At 32.2% G+C, this 17,703-nt stretch overlaps 2 protein-coding genes and 1 long non-coding RNA gene across 7 annotated transcripts; 2 read left to right on the top strand and 1 right to left on the bottom strand.

The window, feature by feature from the left end:
- Nucleotides 1–4,343: 4,343 nt before the first annotated feature.
- On the top strand, nucleotides 4,344–5,293 carry LOC133704013 (uncharacterized). Its single transcript, XR_009843980.1, has 3 exons — nucleotides 4,344–4,489; nucleotides 4,662–4,784; nucleotides 5,158–5,293. It is a non-coding gene; the product is annotated as an uncharacterized LOC133704013 (long non-coding RNA).
- A 231-nt stretch (nucleotides 5,294–5,524) lies between these two features.
- On the bottom strand, nucleotides 5,525–8,742 carry LOC133703977 (E3 ubiquitin-protein ligase CCNB1IP1 homolog). Of its 5 annotated transcripts, none has more exons than XM_062128734.1 (8): nucleotides 7,716–8,742; nucleotides 7,550–7,622; nucleotides 7,138–7,183; nucleotides 6,943–6,973; nucleotides 6,466–6,721; nucleotides 6,209–6,375; nucleotides 5,738–6,023; nucleotides 5,525–5,605 (listed from the first exon to the last, which is right to left on the bottom strand). In XM_062128734.1, the coding sequence occupies exons 1-8, from the start codon at nucleotides 7,783–7,785 to the stop codon at nucleotides 5,599–5,601; spliced, it is 936 nt and encodes a 311-aa protein (XP_061984718.1). In that variant the 5' UTR covers nucleotides 7,786–8,742; the 3' UTR covers nucleotides 5,525–5,598. The 5 variants fall into 5 exon arrangements, with proteins under 5 accessions (XP_061984718.1, XP_061984726.1, XP_061984742.1 ...); XM_062128742.1 differs by having other exon boundaries at nucleotides 5,738–6,005; XM_062128758.1 differs by having other exon boundaries at nucleotides 5,738–5,975.
- Nucleotides 8,743–12,778: 4,036 nt separating this feature from the next.
- On the top strand, nucleotides 12,779–17,056 carry LOC133693914 (B-box zinc finger protein 22-like). Its single transcript, XM_062115299.1, has 3 exons — nucleotides 12,779–13,355; nucleotides 14,754–15,185; nucleotides 16,475–17,056. Exons 1-3 carry the CDS (start codon nucleotides 13,173–13,175, stop codon nucleotides 16,751–16,753), a joined length of 894 nt encoding a protein of 297 aa, XP_061971283.1. The 5' UTR covers nucleotides 12,779–13,172; the 3' UTR covers nucleotides 16,754–17,056.
- The last annotated feature ends 647 nt before the right edge of the window (nucleotides 17,057–17,703 follow it).

Raw genomic sequence — 17,703 nt, 5'->3', positions numbered from 1 at the left:
CCGAGCAGTCTAAATATATACACAACAATGAGCAATTTATTCTAAAAATCACAACATTTTAGCAATTTATTAGAAAAATAATTTGAGGTGATGAATTGACCTTTTAAGGTGTTTAGTGTGTCCAAACATTTCTAGAATCATGTTGAAGGGGCTACTAGAATGACGGTGGTGTGTGTACCATGCAACACCACCACCACTGCAAGCTTAAGGAATTACACGTTGTCGGTGCTGGTGGAGGAGCACTGGGTGAATCTGAAACTCCTATGTCTCGTCTTTAATTGCTCACTGACGGTGTAGGAAAAAGACACATGTAGAGAGAGCTCTGCTTTGTTGAAGTTGCATGTCTGCTTTCTTTTTTCATTCCAAATCTGTTTCTTCTTCCTACTGCCAAATGTTATTCCTACTGCTTCTAGAAAAAAAATATATTACTAGGTCTATAACTAAATACATCATCTATTCAATTTCCCATTGGCTGAGCTGTGAACAGATCTCTTTAGAGGAGGATTTGCTACGTTTGAAGTTCAATGTCTACTCTTATTTTCAGCCCATATTTGTCTTTTCTCTTTACTATTACGTTTTAATGTTGCTACTGGTATGAGAGAATTTTACAAGGTTTGAAAATACTACATCCTCTCTTGGATTCTCCACTAGCAATGACACAAATGGATTTCTGTAGAGGGAGCTCTGCTACATTGAAGTTTGATGTCTGCTCCTTTTTTTCCCTTTACAGTTGGTTACTTCTGTCATTGCTTGTAAGGATTGTTTTGTGATGATTTGAGGGTTGTTTTGGGGTGACTTGGAAATGGACTTTTCTGGAATGGAAAATGGTTGCTTGGATGGTGTTTTAGTGGTTGAAGCTTTGTATGGTTTGGGGTACACTTTATGGTGTTTTGGTTGGACTTTTCATGGATGTTTCAGTCTTGGCTGGGAGGCAATATTCATGGCAATGTTTCTCTCTCTAGGCTGGTTGGGTTAGGGTTTAATGAGGTTTTTATAGGAGAAATGAGAAGGTTCTAGGGCTTATGGGTTGATGGAATCTCAACTTTTAATATTGAAGAATAAATCTCAGTTATTCATTGAAGCTCAGGACAAATATTTGTCCTGCTTTGCAACTAGCAAAGGGAGGACACAAGGTTGTTTTTACAAGGAGAGCAATGGGGGGTAATGTTTTTGGAAGAGAATTTGCATGTGTTTTTGGTGCAATCAGAGCCAGAATTCTGGCTTAAAGTGAAGTGCAAGTGCTAGGGTATAAATTGGCATAACATTTGTGTTGTGTGGTGCAGAGATGAAGGAGAAAATAAAGCTAAAAAATAGGTACTTGAACATCCTTTTTCTTTTGAAAGAAGACAATAAATAGCAGTACCTGAATGACATGCCATTCAGAGTCTAGGCATAAAAATTAAACGACTCGTTATCCATTGGGGGGGGGGGAGATTAGGTTTTTTGCCTAACTTGTCTATTTTCAATTTGGTCCCTACACTCTTGAGACTTTTCAATTGAGTCATCAATTGACTTTCAAAATTCTAATTTCTTCGATTTCACTCCTATTTTGAACTGAATTTGGTCCCTGAATTCACGCGCCTTTTGTATAAAGGTCTTTGGTCTTGAATTTCTTAAAATTTACTCTTGATTTTATTCGATTGAGCTTGTAAAAATTAAATTTGGTCCTCTAAAATTCCAATCTTCTCAATTAACCCTGAATTAGGCTTTCAAACTTAATTTGACTAATTAAAAGTCTAATTAAGTCCTCACACTTAATTAATTCTTTTAATTTGGCCTATATTAATTCTTAAACTTAGTTAGATCTTTAATTGGGACTATGATTAATTCAAATTGGCCTATTAAAGTCTAATTAAATCCTCATACTTATTTTTTATGTAAATTTATTTAATAATCATTTAATATAACCTTTAATTTGCATTATTTCTCAATACTGGGTACAATTAGGTTTCCAATTTCGTTCAAAACCTAAATTTGGTTTCTCCATGCGTTTAAAACCCCTCTCAACCTGTTCTTGCCAAGTTGCCAGTCTTTTTTTTTATTTTTTTTCTTTCATTTTATTTTTTTACTTAAAAGAAAAAAGATGATTTTGGGGGAAACCTAAAATTGGGTTATGACAAAATGGATAAATTAGAAGCCAAATATGGCATATGAAACTTAAAATGAAATGAATGAATGAGTAGCTTAAATGGAAAAATAAATATTGATTGAGATGATTGAGTTAGTAGCAAAAAATGGCATTATTAATGAGTAAATGAAAGATTAAATAAATAGACTTGTAGCCAAAATATGATATAAATAATGCTTGAAAAAGAATAAATACATTGTTAAGATAAAATGACTTAATAGGATGTTTAAGTAAATGAATGGAGTTGGTAAGTTAAAAACAGATGTTTAAATAAATGAATAGAATTGGTGAACAAAAAGTGGTATATCCATGAATTATTACAAAAAAAAAATGGATGTTAATGTGAATAAATAGTTGTGATAGTGGATAAAAAATGAATGAGATACTGACTTGGATGCCTTCTTGAATATTAAAAGGGACATCTAATGTGGGAACCGTTGCTGGAGGAGCACATATGGAAAGAAGGCAAGATGTGTGCTCTTAATCTTATACTTGTTATTGGATGGAAGAGAATTTACATAACTATTTTGTACATCAATGAGCAAAAATGCAAGTATACATATTGTGGTAATAAGTTGGTTGTAATGGTGGAGACTAATACATTAAAGAAGTCGGCAGCAATAATGATGACTATTTTATTAAATAAGTTGGTTGCAATAACAAGGACTATAATGTATAAATAAGTCAGTTGCAATGGTGAAACTATTACGTTAAATAAGTTGGTTGCAATGACGGAGACTATAACGTAGTAATAAATCGGCTAGGGACTATGATATGGTAATAAGTCAACTTCAATAACGGGGACTATAATGTGATAATAAGTCGGTCATAATACCGATGACTATTACATTAAAAAGTTTCCTGCAATGGTGAAGATTAATAAGTGAAAAACATGTCAATTATAACGATAAAGATCAAGCTGTAAAGATGCAACAATCAAACTGATATAAATTCAGAAATGTTTTGAGAAAGACAAGTTAAGTGATTAAATGGGGTAAATGGTTACGCAAGCAATAAGATGGAATTAATATATCAAGAGAATGATACAATTCATGTGATTAAATTAAAGGGATAATAAATTTTCATTATGAAAAACGAAAGGTTTTGAAGTATTATATGACATGTTCAAAATGAATCATAAATATGATGTCTGCTTTTAAATTCATTAAAGGAAATATTTACAGTAATAGATAATTATAAACATTAAAATTCCAAGTGTTTTTGCAGGTACCTCATGTCCATATCGATATCTTGATACTACATTTCCATTTCTCCTAGTTTTTCACTGGGTAGACTTTTGTAAAGAGTAATACATGTAATGTAAACAAAGTTATGGATTATAATGAAGAAGGGGGAGACTTTTTGGTAATGTTTGTAATTAATATATGTGATGTGTCTAAACATTGTGTACGTATATGTGATGAATGGTGAGCCTCGGACCATCTTTGTTATGATGAACAAATACTTGATTTTATTTTTGGTAGAGCCTGTATAAAGAGAAACTCTATTGAAATTTCAAAAAAAGCCTAGTTTACATGAATATAATTGCTAGATGTATTTTAAATTATATGAACTGTTAGGTTATTACAATAGATAATTGAATAAACCTGAAAAATAATATTATAATCATATTATAGACATCATAGGACAACACATAATCTAGATCTTCAATCTCTTACTTTATCAATAAAATTGTAAATTGAATTTTTTTATATGTAGATTCACACACACACACATATGTGTGTGTGTGTGATTCACATATAGACATATTTTTTATATTATATAAGTGTGATTATAAAAAAAAAAAAAACTAAGAAAGAATTATTTTATTATTTTTAGGATTCCCTATAAATATAAAATTATGCCTTTTATTTTTAATGAGGTTGTCTGTTAGACATAAAAAAAACTATGTAAGTCACAGAATAAATAGAGAGGTAGCACTCTAGGTATAACAATCACTATCTTCTAAATAGAGATTTAGTGATTCGTGTGGATTACCATTAAAAGCTGGATAATTGAATGTTTTGTGGTTTGTGACAACCCAACTTTTAAAGAATTATTCAAAGCAGGAGAAGATCAGATCTTTAGATAATAAATCTCTAAACAACTCTAGATTTGTCTAACAACTCCTGAATAATTTTATTTTATTGTTTTTATTACATATATGATATTCGAGAACCCAGCATTTAAAACTAGATAAGCTTCACCCTTTCTCTTTTTTTGTTACCACTTTGTTTGTTTTTTCTCTAAATGATTGTTTTCATATCCTATGTCTATTTGTTGCCTCTAGCCCTGCCATGTTTGAGCGTTCTCGGATTGGTGCACCTCCTTTCTAGTCTCTCTCACAACAGCCAATATAAAGTCTGCTTTGGAGAGAGTTTTTTTTTGTTTTTTTTCTTCTTCTTTGTTACATTAGTTTGAGCTATGTGTAGTTTTATTTATTTATTTGTTAGCTACTCTGTTTGTTCTTTGTCATTCTCAATCAATAGATTCTTTATTGTTTGGTGATGATGCCTTTCCTGCTCTTTTTCAGGTGTTTTGATCATGTTTATTGGCAGGTGTGGGGGTTGGCCTCCTTTTTTGGAGTTGTTGTTTCCCTTTCGTTTGGATCAACTTTTGTTCTACGGGTCTTTGAGGACTTAGGGATTCGATTTAGGTGCTCCTTTCAAATCTCTGTGCTACTATAATTATTGATGTCTTTGCTAAGAATTTCCCTTCTGTTGTTTGTTCTTTCCTGTTTGTTTTTTATTTTTGTTTCTTGCGCTTTTATAGCAGTGTTGCGTTGTTTTTTGCTTTCGTTGATTTTGCTATATTGTTTTGTTCTTTTGGTCCCAGTTTGTCTCTAATAATTCTGACTATCCTTTCTCTTCTTTTTGAACTCTGCTTGCGCATGTGTCTAATGCGAGCTCTAGTCTTTTGCTGGCTTATGCATGTTTAACTACGTTAATCATGCTTTATTATGGTAAACTAAACATCCCTTCTCACTAGTCTAGTATTCTAATTTATGCTTACAAACTTTGATACTGCAGAGGATGCCTGCTCTTACAAGTGCAAGGAAAAACAAAACAGTATTCCCAAGGGTTTTAAGAACCAAGAGTAGCTGAGGTTCTAGTATTGAAACACGTGCCTCTTTATAGTTGTGCATCACACTTTAACAACTTCTATGTACCCTCTTTAATTATATATCACCGCAAAATCCAACATCTACAATTGCACGGATGTCTGTTGCTAGTCACTAAACCTGAGGTGGATCACAAGTAAGCAAAGGAACCTAAAATCTACACTTGCATGATATCAGGATTACGCTTTCTTGTTTGTGTTGCATCATCCCTTTTCTCCTATCCTTTTTTTGTTCTTTTTTAACTGAAAAACATGAAAGAAAAACAAGAAAAAGCATAGGAATCTCACAGCTATACCAGAACCAACTATACCAGACTAGTCCGGGTAAACTGCACGCCTTGCCTTGTAGGCTACAAACTGGAAAGGCAAATATCAAAGGTAGAATACTCAGAACTATAAAAAAAAAAATCTAGCAAATTGAATCAGAATACCAATATTGAGCTAGGCTACTATTAAGACTGGTTAGTGCAACCTAAGTCCAGCACTTACGTGAACATTTGAGGGCGGCTACGAGAAAGCTGAGGGCGCTTTATCGGGGATAGAATCAAGTTCCTTAACGTCATTGAGGGGTTGCCGGATCCAGCTCCAAAGGCATGGACAGCACCAGGTCTTCTATTTCCAAAATCAACTGGCATGGCTGCTTGTTTTGCTGGTGAGCCATCAGAGATGTCAAAAGGACTAGAATTAGGGCTGTTCTGTCTTGCTGGCCATATATCCTCCCGAGGCCCTGGAGTTGGAGGAGTGGAAACCGTCCAATCTGCAGGAATTAGGTCAACTGCATTTGGAGATATTTAAGCAAAAAGCATTATTATGCAATAGTGTGACAATATCATTGCAAAGCACACATTTTCCGCTGCTGTAAGCTTAACAAGGACTCTAATGCTGAAGAAACAATAACTTTCTATGGCACCAACCAGAGCCTATGCTGTCCTATTGTCATTTTAAAATGGAAATCTTTACCTTTCCAGATAGGGTTTCTGTTATCCATCATGGTAGCAGCATGGTTTGAGAACAAATCAGGCTCATTTCTTGAAAAGAAATTGTTTGCCTGTTGGATGGCTGATCTTTTCATTGAATCGTACTCATTCCTCAACTGATCGTACATTTCATCAAGTTTCCTCTTCTGCCTGGGAAATTACTGGTGTTTATTAGAGGATCCAGACTCACAACATAACCTGATAAAGCGAATAAAGGCTTTGAACAATATATTCACTGACCTGGATTTCTCTGAAAATTTTTCCTCGAGCTCTTGCTTATCCTTTGACAAACTATCAATCTCTTGTTCCATCATCTGACACCTTCTGGCTATTTTCTGATATGCAGTATGCAGCTGCTCCAGTTTTTCTGTAAACTTTTCTTGCATGGATTCACATTTCTGCCGGCACTGAGCTACAACTCTATTCATCTTGTATTGCATCTCAAGTTCCCTTTGCCCAATATAAAACATCACGCTTCTGTATGCACTTTTCATCACTGAATTGATTTGAGGAAGATGCATAGATTAAAATACTGTTTTTGCATGTTTCCCAGGGAATGCTAAGAACCATTCTGTTTATTCAGTCTGGGATCTCTCTCAAATGAACTAGAAGAAGTATTGTGTACCACCAAATTATCTTATCGTTTCAAATTTTCTAGTTCTATTCAAACTAGTGGATGGATTTAAGGAAAAAATGGTATTAATTTATAGAGGATACATATCTGTGGAGATATTCCAGCCATTGCCATCTGCCAAAAAAAAATGCATTGCAAATAAAAGGAAAAAAGCAACCAGAAAAACAAGAAATTAGCAATGTTTGATCAAATAATGAAAGCATTGTCGGATTTAACCATGATAAGGTGTAAAAGAAAAGCAAGCTATTCATAATATTCCAAGCCAAGTCCTTACTTACATTTATCCATTCGTCATTTGGATTGATCTCCACAGGTTTCATAAGGCTGTCAAGCGGAAACCAAAGTTAAAACCAAAATCAGAATATCATGAGCAAGAAACATTAGTAAAGATTACCCTAATCATTAGTTCGTATTAAAGGAGTTTAATAAAATTGGCTGATATATTCAAATTGCTGCATGATCTTGTGGGCATTCAACAAAATATACAATCAAGGATGAAATCGAAGATCAGTCAATAACTTCAAATAAATTCTTTTTGTTAAGAAACAATTCCTTACTATGCAAATTTAGAATACATTATCTTTATTCACTAATCATGATTCCTAGAACTTCCATGTGATTTAGCAACCATTTTTTACAGAACACAGCCACAAGCATTTCAAAGACTGGGCATTATCATAGAGTACTGACCTCTCAGAAAGCACTTGATCACAGATTGGACATGCTGCATCACTATTAAGGATCTTGCTTGCATCTTCAGTACCTGTTTACTCCGTTAAGGGAATCTATGCAAATGTAATAATAATCCAGAAAGCATAGAACTGAAAAGGCATAATTATAATCTGCACTAGGATACATAAGAGGTGACCACAAGTAGTAGAAACAGCTCGCCCTTCCAATTCTCGCCAGCACGCATTGCATCTCATTTTGACCTTCAATATGAGACTTCTATCCAAATATAATATGCATAATCTGAACCTATTAAAAGGAGGTTCATAGCGTTAGCATCAACTGCAATAATACATGCAGACGCATAGATTCAGACCGATCTGCATCACTGTAGCAAGCAGCCACATGTTTCTGAAAGACAATATTGGCAGAAAATCATCAGCTGTAAATATATAGAATTTCCGATTTCCAGTAAATTCTTCAAATTGATTGAGATGCATAATTTGTGAAATAAAGAAGCATCTTATGAACCACATAACACTTTTCCATCACATCATTAAAAGATACAAAGTGTCAAATTCCCATAGTTACTAATCAGATTTTCAAGTGTAAAAATATTGATTAAGGTAGTGGTTAGCCAATAATCAAGAAAAAATCAGTCAAGATTTCCAAAATGTCCATAGACACCCTCAGTTTGGTACTGAGCAAAAGAGTCCGCACAGCCCTCAAATGTCCATCAAAATCACCAATTTTTCTGGCGTTCCAAACAGTGAAGCCTTATTATTCAAATTTATGAAACTCCTTTCCATTTCTCAATTTTTTCTCGTCGACAGAACAGAAAACGCATAAACAAAATCTTGTAAAATTAGGGTTTATCTGCGAATTGATGAAAATCCGAGCAAAAAGCTTAGAATTACTCGCCTTCGCGTTCTCCTTAATCAGAATCACAAATCAATCCCTAAAATCGTAATATGCTCAGTCTTCGCTCACTTGGACGAATAAAGCAACTAACAAAAAAAGAGAAGCAATTTCTATTGTGAAATCAAATTTATATATTACTTTGGAAAGAAAAATCGTAACAGTGAAACTTGAATTGAAAGAGAGAGAAATGTGAATCCATAACCTGAAAGAGTTGTGGCTTCAAATGTTTTTTTTTCTCTTCTTGGTTGTGTGCGAAAGATTTGAAGGAGAGAAATGGCGGCAACTTGATTTTTTTCAAGTAATATAGTTTTAGAAGATGGATATAGTATGGTCGGTTTTGGTCATAATTATAACAAACTGATTTTTGATATTTTATAAATTATAAATAATTTTTTTTTCCAAATAGGTTGGATATATATATATATATATATATATATATATATATATATTAAATGGAAAATATTTTCTATAAAATATTTTAATGTTTGCTTTGAAAAGTATTTTTTCATAAAATATTTTATATTTAAACTTTTTTAATTATGATAGTGGTAATGGTAATGGTAATGGTAAAATATTCTATAGTGGTAATGGTAACGATGATAGAAAAAATAATAATAAGATGATCATAATGATGATGAGATGATGATGATGATTAAATGATAATGATGATAAAAAAAAATGATCATGATAGTTAAAAAAAAAAAAATAATGATGAAATGGTTTGGTGAATGATAATAATGATATAACGATAATAATAAAAAAAAATATAAGTGATAATAACATGACGGTAATGAATGTTAAAACAATATTTTCTATTAAAGAGCATGAAATAACATGCTTGTCTTTTAACCTTGTGAAGTAAAAAAGTACAACTACTAAATTTTAAATTTTTTTATTTAAATGCTTATATTAATAAAAAAAAAAAAATTAAGCCTCCTCATTTGAGAGTGTAGTCCAAACAAAAGTTAACCCAAATTCATTTTTTTTTTATTTTTCAGATTGCTTTGATGTGTTAATATCAAAAATAAATTTTAAAAAATAAAAAAATATATTATTTTAATACATTATGAGTGAAAAAACAATTATTATCACATTCTCAAACACCTTCCAAATCCCTCAATTATTTTTTCAAGATACCTTCCATATTTTATATATATAATTAAAAATATAATTTAAATATCCTCAACTTCAATAACCTTTAACCTAACCAATCTATTTTACATTTCTTCTATGTAATTAATTTTAAATTTTAAAAATAAAATTTAAATGTCATAATATTAATTTTTTATGTAGAAAGTTTGGGTTTAAATAAAAAATAAGAAATATATTTTAAGGTTACTAGAATCTTTGTGGGACAAAAAAGAAAGGGTATTTAGATAACTAGTTTTAAGAAGAAAAAAAAAATAAAAAAATCAGACGTTTTGGGAGTTTGGCTTGGGACCTATACTCTAGGATCTGCCATGTGGAATTTAAAAGTATAGTAGAAAAATTAGATTTATATTTAGAAGAATTGCTATTATTATATATAAAAAAAACACTAAAATATTTGGGGTAAGGTTACTGTTTATACGAATTGTAACCATTTCTTTTTTTCATTTTAGTCCTTTAACTTTTTAATTATAATTTTATCCTTTCAAGTTACATTAACATAGTTTTATACGCTAAGATGCCTTTTAATTTGTATTTTTTCATAGACATAAAGTGTTGATGGTATTTTGGTGATTAGCTGAAGAGCAAACTTAACAAGGATTTATCTGTAATTACACATAAAAATTAATAGAAAGACCAAACTTAACAAAAAAATCAAACAAACCCCATTTTGAATTTGGCATGGAAAACTTTAATTTGCTCCCTATAATTCTTAATTTATTTGTTGTGTAGTCCCTATTATTTTAAAATTTCACATTTCGGTCCAAAATATCATTCGTTTTCCATCTCAATCCGTAGAAATTGAGAGAGAAGAATGAAAGTTATTGAAAAATATGGAAGAGTGAAAAAAAAATTAGACGTTGACATTCAAGCCATTAAGATTGTGATATTAGTGTGAATAAATTTGTATGTATTGTTTACGTTGCATTAATTTATTTTAAAAAAAAACATTTCATTAATTTTTTTAAATAATTCACTCTTTTTATGTATTGTTTACGTTGCATTAATTTTTTTTATATTTATATCTTAGTTAATACACTTTCTCTTACATTTTAAATTGTCTAGTTCATTTTTTAAAAAATAATATATATTTTTAATAATTTTATAACATTTCAAAGAGATTATTGTGATTTATGTTTAAATTTTTTTTATATAAATAAACTATATTTGCATGATGTGTTTTAAAAATTAAAATAATTTACTCTTGGTAAGAAAAAAAGCCTCTGAGATAAAATAAATAAAAATATTTAAATTAAAAAAAAATCAAGATTAAATATTTGCATACTCATCTATCACTTTTAAGAAGAATTACCCTTTTATTTTAGTAGTTAATCAGCACTAATATTTCTTTATTAGTTTATAAATTTATATATTTTTTAATTTATTTTATTAAGTTCAAACAACTTTGTATTTTTCAATTTAAAAAAATCATTATACTTGAAAATAAATATGTAACATTAACGTATTTTTTTAAAAAATATCTAATTACTCCTATTATAACAATAGCTAAAAGGAATTAGTGTTTTACCGTGGACTGCACAGTGCAATCCACAATAAAACACTGATTCTTTAGGCGTTTTTGTTTTTTTTTTTTTTAAAAAAAAGTTGTCTAAGTTTTTTTAGCTATTTTTTTATGCTTTTTGAGATTTTTTTTGCTTCTTTCTTTGGTTTTTTAATTAATTTTTTTTTGTTTAGTTTAGTTTGTTAATGTTAAATTTCTTTCTATTTAGTTATTAGACTTTCATGATACATATCCCGAGTTTCACGGATTAACCTGGTTTCACGGGTGAACCCAGTTAATTCCAGGTTGACCCGTCAATTTTTTTTTTATTATTTTCATAAATATTTTTGTTTAATTTAGTTTGTTAATGTGAATTTTTTTTATTTAGTTATCAGACTTTCATGACACAAATACTGGGTTTAACAGGTTAACATAGTTTGACGAGTTAACCCGAATTTTTTTCTTTTTAAATAATTTTTTTTGTTTAGTTCAGTTTGTTAATATTCACTTTTTTATTTATTTAGTTACTAGACATTCAAGATACGGATCCCGGGTTTAACGGGTTAACTTGATTTGACGAGTTAACTTGAATTTTATTTTATTTTTTGCTTTTTTTTTCTTTTTAATTATTTTTTTCGTTTAGTTTAGTTTATCAATGTTAAATTTCTTTCTATTTAATTTTTTTTCTTTTTAATTAATTTTATTTATTTAATTTAGTTTATTAATATTAAATTTTTTTCTAAGTAGTTCTCGGCTGATGCCTTTAGTTTTTTTTATGCCTTTGACTGTGAACTACACAGTCCATAGTGAAAAGGCTGATACCTTTTGTTTTTTTATTTTTAATTAATTTTTTTCGTTTAATTTAAATTGTTAATGTTAAATTTTTTTCTATTTAGTTATCAAACTTTTATTACACGGATTCCGGGTTTGACAGGGTGACCTGGTTTGACGAGTTAGCCCAGTTAATTCTGGGTTAACCCATTAATTTGCTTTTTTCTTTTTAATTATCAAACTTTCACGATGCGACGGGTTAACCTGGTTTGAAGGGTTAACCTGATTAATTCATATTTTTTTTTCATTAGTTTTTTTTTCCTGTTGGTTTTTTTTAACTAATCTATTTAATTATCACATTTTTATGATGACCTTGCAGCCAGACCCACGTCCAATGCTATTAGGTCTGGTATTACAGTCCAGACACTTTTATGCTAAAGGTTAACCCAAGTTTAATGTTATTATTAATATATTTTTGGATCAAGCGTTGCAACCAAACCTGAGATTCTTAGGTATAACTTTGTAAAAAAACCTAATAATATTTTTAAATCTTAATTATTTTTAAAATATAAAAAATAATTAACCCACAGCTACTTAAATAATATATCATGTCATCATCAAGCAAAGAAAAGTGAGAATTGGAAAGTCTGAGGGAAGAAAAGAGAGAAATAAATTTGTCTTTGGAAACACGGACATGGACGATGACATGGCATTCTAGTTCCATCTTATATATAAAAATTCTCCCCGAAGCAAGGTCTCCTTAAATCAAGACATAATCGAAACCTGCCACGTGTACAACAAAAAAACAAAAACGACGGGCGCCGCTAAAAAATATCGCCCAACACGAAGAAAGATTCAAACTTCGGAAAGGAATGAATGAATGGATCGCTCTTTCTTTTTTTGTTTTTTTTTTTTCTTGAAGTCCAAACTGTTATTATAAATCAAATCAGCTCTTGTGGCTCCATTTCATCCTCTTCTTTTTTCACTAAAAAGATCTCTTCCTCTCTTTCTTTATTGCTCTCTCACCCTACACTAAGAAACTATTCTTTCTTCTTCTTTCGGATTTTTTTTTTCCTTGTAGGAAGAGTGATTAGGGAACACGAACTGGGTTTTCGTTATAAGGGAGGAGAAAGCCAGATTCAAGGAGTGGAAGGAAAAAAAAAAGAAAGAGGGAGAGGAGTGTAAGGTTGTAGAATAATAGAAACTACTGTGTTTTCTTTTTATGTGGAGATAGTGAAACAGAGGATTTGAGTGAGAAACAAAAAAGAATACTGGGAGTCCTTAGAGAGAAAGAGAGGGGAGATGAAGATACAGTGCAACGTTTGTGAGGCAGCGGTGGCGAACGTGCTGTGTTGTGCGGACGAGGCGGCGTTGTGCCGGGCATGTGACGAGACGGTTCATGCAGCTAACAAGCTTGCTAGTAAACACCAGAGGGTTCCTCTTTCTACTTCTTCCCCTCAGATACCTAAATGTGATATTTGTCAGGTAATTATTTTTTATTTTTAAATTTGATGGTTTTATTTCAGATTTTGGTTTTGACGTCTCTAGTGTTGCTTGTGGTTATGGACTTCTGGGAGGTGTTTTAAGCATACTTGGAGTGGAAGGGTTTAGAATTTTGATTTTGAGTTTGTGAAAGTAATAGGAAGGGAAAAAAATTGTAAAGTGTGCTTACTTCATCAGAAATGTATGCCTAGATTTCCCTTCTATATTTTTAATTAATTGCAAACCCAATATGATTCCGGGTTTAGGGTTTAGTGGAATGGTCTCTGACGACTTCTTAAGACCAAGTTCATAAGGTTATTGCCTAATATCCAACCTAAGAGTTGAGGGTATTGGAGTTTTTGCTTAATACTCCAAAATAAGGGCAATTTTAGTTTCTTTTTCCTTCGAATTCTGCGAACACTCTCAAATATATTGAACTAACTTGGTTTTTCGATTTCTTATACAAGTTTATGTCTAAACATTCTCAGTTTCTTCTACGCCCGGTGGAATTTAATAAAGTCTCAATCTCAAATAGGCAGACTAGGATAGTTAGATGTGAACAAGTGTGATAACTGCTGGCTTTTCAAGGTCACCTTCTGAAGTAAATTAATGTTATGGAAGACTAGATCTAACACATATTCTGAGGGAAAAGATAAAGCAAAACAATTGGAAAGAAAGGAGAAGAAGAATCACTCTCTGGGTTTGGCAGCAAACTTTTACATATCAGCTAGTTATGCTTCATGCAGGCAGCCTGCTTAGCATTTTCCCACATGAAAGAGTCTATAAGGTTCAGAGCTAAGTAGCTAGCTACCAGTATGTTTCATTACTTAAGAGCCTGAAGATGACCCATTGATTTGCTTGTCTGGGTACTTACCATCAAAGAGCAACTTTATTCTTTTTCATGGCTTAGGTTGTTCTAAACATATCATTTCCTTTCAGAAAATCTAATTCTTTAGAACTTTGAAGTTCTGTTTTTGAAATCTACATTTTGCTCTTTGGGGGCAGTTGTCCAGTTGTACTCTCATCTATTCTTGAACAAGAAAAGGGTTAGTAACTTAAAAAATACCATATGCATACTTCTAAATTTCTTTGTCATTTTCATAACCAGTTTTTCTGATTCTCCATACTGACATATGCTCATTTTAGTCAGAATTCATGCTTTGTAGCTTCTAGCTTTTCAGTTTCCTATAGCAGGATGTTCTTTTCAATGGGTTTAAAAAAGTGAGGAGTTAGTGCTCAACTTGCGATAGGCTTGTCTCCTGCCCCCGCTTTTTTAATCATACATTGTATCTTTTCTTGTGCTTTGCATCTTGGTTGGAACCATATTGAGTTTATTGGTATATGAATTATGATTTTTTTTTCTTGTTGTTTATTAACTAGTGAACCTGTCGCTTATTACAGGAGGCTGCCGGTTTTTTCTTTTGTCTAGAAGATCGAGCATTGCTCTGCAGGAAATGTGATGTTGCCATACACACAGCAAATACCCATGTGTCTGCTCATCAGAGGTTTCTGCTAACTGGAGTAAAGGTAGGTCTAGAATCTACTGATCCCGGTGCATCCTCTACCCCAGGGAAGTCGCCTTCAGGGGAAAAAACAACCTTGGAAATGAAATCACGTCCTGTTTCTAGAAGAGGCACGTCAATGCCCTTGGCTAGTCCATGCAATCAAGTTTTTCCTGCAAATGTTTGTGGAGTTGGAGAATTTGGACCTGCAAAACTGCCCTATTCTGGAGGTTCAGCAGCTTCCAGCGTTTCACAGTGGCAAATAGATGAATTTCTTGAACTGGCTGAGTTTAATCAACATTATGGCTATATGGATAATGGATCATCTAAGGTACGCATGCAGATTCACGCGGCAAACACAGGCTGATTGTGATCTAATTCATGTTCAGCTGGTTGGGATTTACGTTACATCGCAACTAGCAGAACATGAATTAAATCATACCTACAGTATACATATTATTGTTAGATGAATTTCTTGAACTGGCTGGGTTAATGAGAATAATGGTTATATGCTGCATAATGGATCATCTAAGGTACGATTGTAGTTTAATCAAACACAGATGTACTGCTTGAGAGTAAAGATCTTAACCATACTGGATCCAGTGGTATTACAATGAAGTTTAATCTAATTCTTGTTTAAGTGGTTGGGATTTACATACTTCTAAAGGTTCTTCCTATCCAAAAATCATTAAAGGAAAATATGACTACATATTTTCACATGAATAATTGTACAGTAATTAATAATTGTAACTTGTTTGAGTACAATTGTAACATCATGGGCCCTTCTTCCCAAGGTTCTCACAAAGGTTGGTTTACCAAGAACCAGGGATCTTAGGCTTGCCTTGTACCAAAAATTGCCAGCCCTTGTAATACTATTGATTTTCGATGTATTGTTGCTGTTAGAAGTAAGGCCATTTGTTTAGAAGTTGATTTCTTTGAGGCTCTGAGCTTCTTTTTTTTTTTTCATTTTTTTATCCTCATGCACTTTTAAAATTATCAGAATGTTAGCTCAAGAACTTTCCAAAAAAACAAGGCAGGGACTGTTTTCAAGTTTGGTAATTGAGTTGTAGAGAAATAAAATTCAGCGTGTCGGATCAATGTCTCTCCATTTTCTTTCATCTACCTCTCTTGTCTATCTTTCAAAATCTCTGTTCTTTTTTATTGCGTGCCAAGTTCTTATCCACTGGTTCATGGAGATTATAGAATTATGATTGAGAAAAAGGAACTGATGTGTTGTGAAAACTGAATCAGATAACTAAGTCCTTGAACCCCCTCCTTCCTCCCTCTCATCCACAGACGCTTGCATTTTCTTGATTATGATGATTTAATCTGGATCATCTAATGTATATGTATATGTGTGGGTAACATTTTTCCATCCAATGTTAAAATTGGATTCGATATTGCTTGGTGTCTGTTGTGTATTTTCAAAACTTGGGATTCGTTGCATTTGTCACAAAAGAGTGGGCACACACAAGGTTGTTCTGTACATATTGAGCTAGTGTTTTTTACTTGTTTTTCAGAATTACTTCCAAATGATTTTGTTGTTTGCAACATTTTGTGACTTTTCCCTACTTGGTGTCCTACACTGTTTGTAATTTTGGCTTCTTTCTTGCTAGTTAGGCTGATAGTGGCAAACAAGGGGATTCTGACAGCTCTGCAATTTCAAGATCTGCCGAAGAAGAGGTAGATGATGAAGAATGCTTGGGTCAGGTGCCAGATAGCTCCTGGGCAGTGCCCCAAATCCCTTCCCCACCTACGGCCTCAGGGCTCTACTGGCCAAAAAGTATTCATCATTCTGATACAGCAATTTTTGTGCCTGATATATGTGGCTCAGCTGTGCAAAACCATCGTCACTGTCAGCGGCGTGGCACTGTTTCCAAATGGCGGCAGCAACTCTAGAATTGTCTTTGTCACCTATATCATCAAGTGCGATGTCCAGGAGTTTGATGGCATGTTTTCAATGAAATCTTCCTGCTATTCTAGAAGTTGGTTTAGAGGACTTACTGGTTTGATTCGTGTAGCTTTCTCTTGTGACATTAGAGCTACTCCATTCCACCGCGGCTGCTTGGGAGCTTGTAAGATAAAAGGCATATGTACTTGACTCTATAATTCATTAACCTAAGACATTTGATATCTGTACGAGTTAGAAAGTTTGTTCAAGAAATAATTCAATGACGTGATGAAAATCTATGTTTCACAAAACTGTGAATCCAAAGATGGGAGCACGCCGAGTGTTTTTTTATTAAATCTTCTGTAAGACTTGGGATGGTTATTTGACGTGTATTGTTGAAAGCATGTAGGAGGTTGAGTAAAAAAACTAAAAAATTAATTAAATTAAAAAAATTTTAAAAAAAATAACTGTAAAAATTAAACTGTAAAAAAAACCCAATTAAATCGATTAGAAAAAATCGGTTTGGTTCGGTTATGGTTTTATAAGTCTGAAATTGAAAAAACTAAATCGAATTTAAACCGAAAAAAACTGAGCTAAACTAGAAAAAACCGAGCCAAGCTGAAAAAATCAAGCTAAATAGAAAAAGCAAAAACCGAGTCAAATAGATTTGAACCAGTCTTTGTTCTAAAAAACCGAACTTAAAACCGGTCGGTTTGAACCAGATTTGGTTCGGTTTCGGTTTTTTTATAAAAAAGTTTAAGTTTGATTTTTTTTTGATAAAAATCAAAATGAACCGAAAATGATCACTCCTACTGTGTTGTGTTAATAGTAGTAGGGTGGTTTATCATTAGTAATCCTTTATTTATTTATTTATTTATTTAATTTGAAAATTATCATTTAACCTTTTTTGTTGTTGATATTTAAATTTCAACACATAACATTTTGATTTTTAATTTTT

Source organism: Populus nigra, chromosome 1, assembly GCF_951802175.1.
Source record: "Populus nigra chromosome 1, ddPopNigr1.1, whole genome shotgun sequence".
NCBI lineage: Eukaryota > Viridiplantae > Streptophyta > Magnoliopsida > Malpighiales > Salicaceae > Populus > Populus nigra.
Note: the sequence above shows the minus strand (reverse complement) of the source record. Positions and strands in the feature narration are given on the sequence as shown.

Excerpts from the sequence above, each read along its gene's own strand:
- LOC133703977 (XM_062128734.1), bottom strand. The coding sequence starts at position 7,785 with ATGAGATGCAATGCGTGCTGGCGAGAATTGGAAGGGCGAGCTGTTTCT. Across the intron at positions 6,722-6,942 it reads TGGAATATCTCCACAGATAT|TGATGAAAAGTGCATACAGA; the intron begins GTATCCTCTATA and ends AAATCAATTCAG. Across the intron at positions 6,024-6,208 it reads CAGAAACCCTATCTGGAAAG|TTGACCTAATTCCTGCAGAT; the intron begins GTAAAGATTTCC and ends CTCCAAATGCAG.
- LOC133693914 (XM_062115299.1), top strand. The coding sequence starts at position 13,173 with ATGAAGATACAGTGCAACGTTTGTGAGGCAGCGGTGGCGAACGTGCTG. Across the intron at positions 13,356-14,753 it reads CTAAATGTGATATTTGTCAG|GAGGCTGCCGGTTTTTTCTT; the intron begins GTAATTATTTTT and ends CGCTTATTACAG. Across the intron at positions 15,186-16,474 it reads TGGATAATGGATCATCTAAG|GCTGATAGTGGCAAACAAGG; the intron begins GTACGCATGCAG and ends CTTGCTAGTTAG.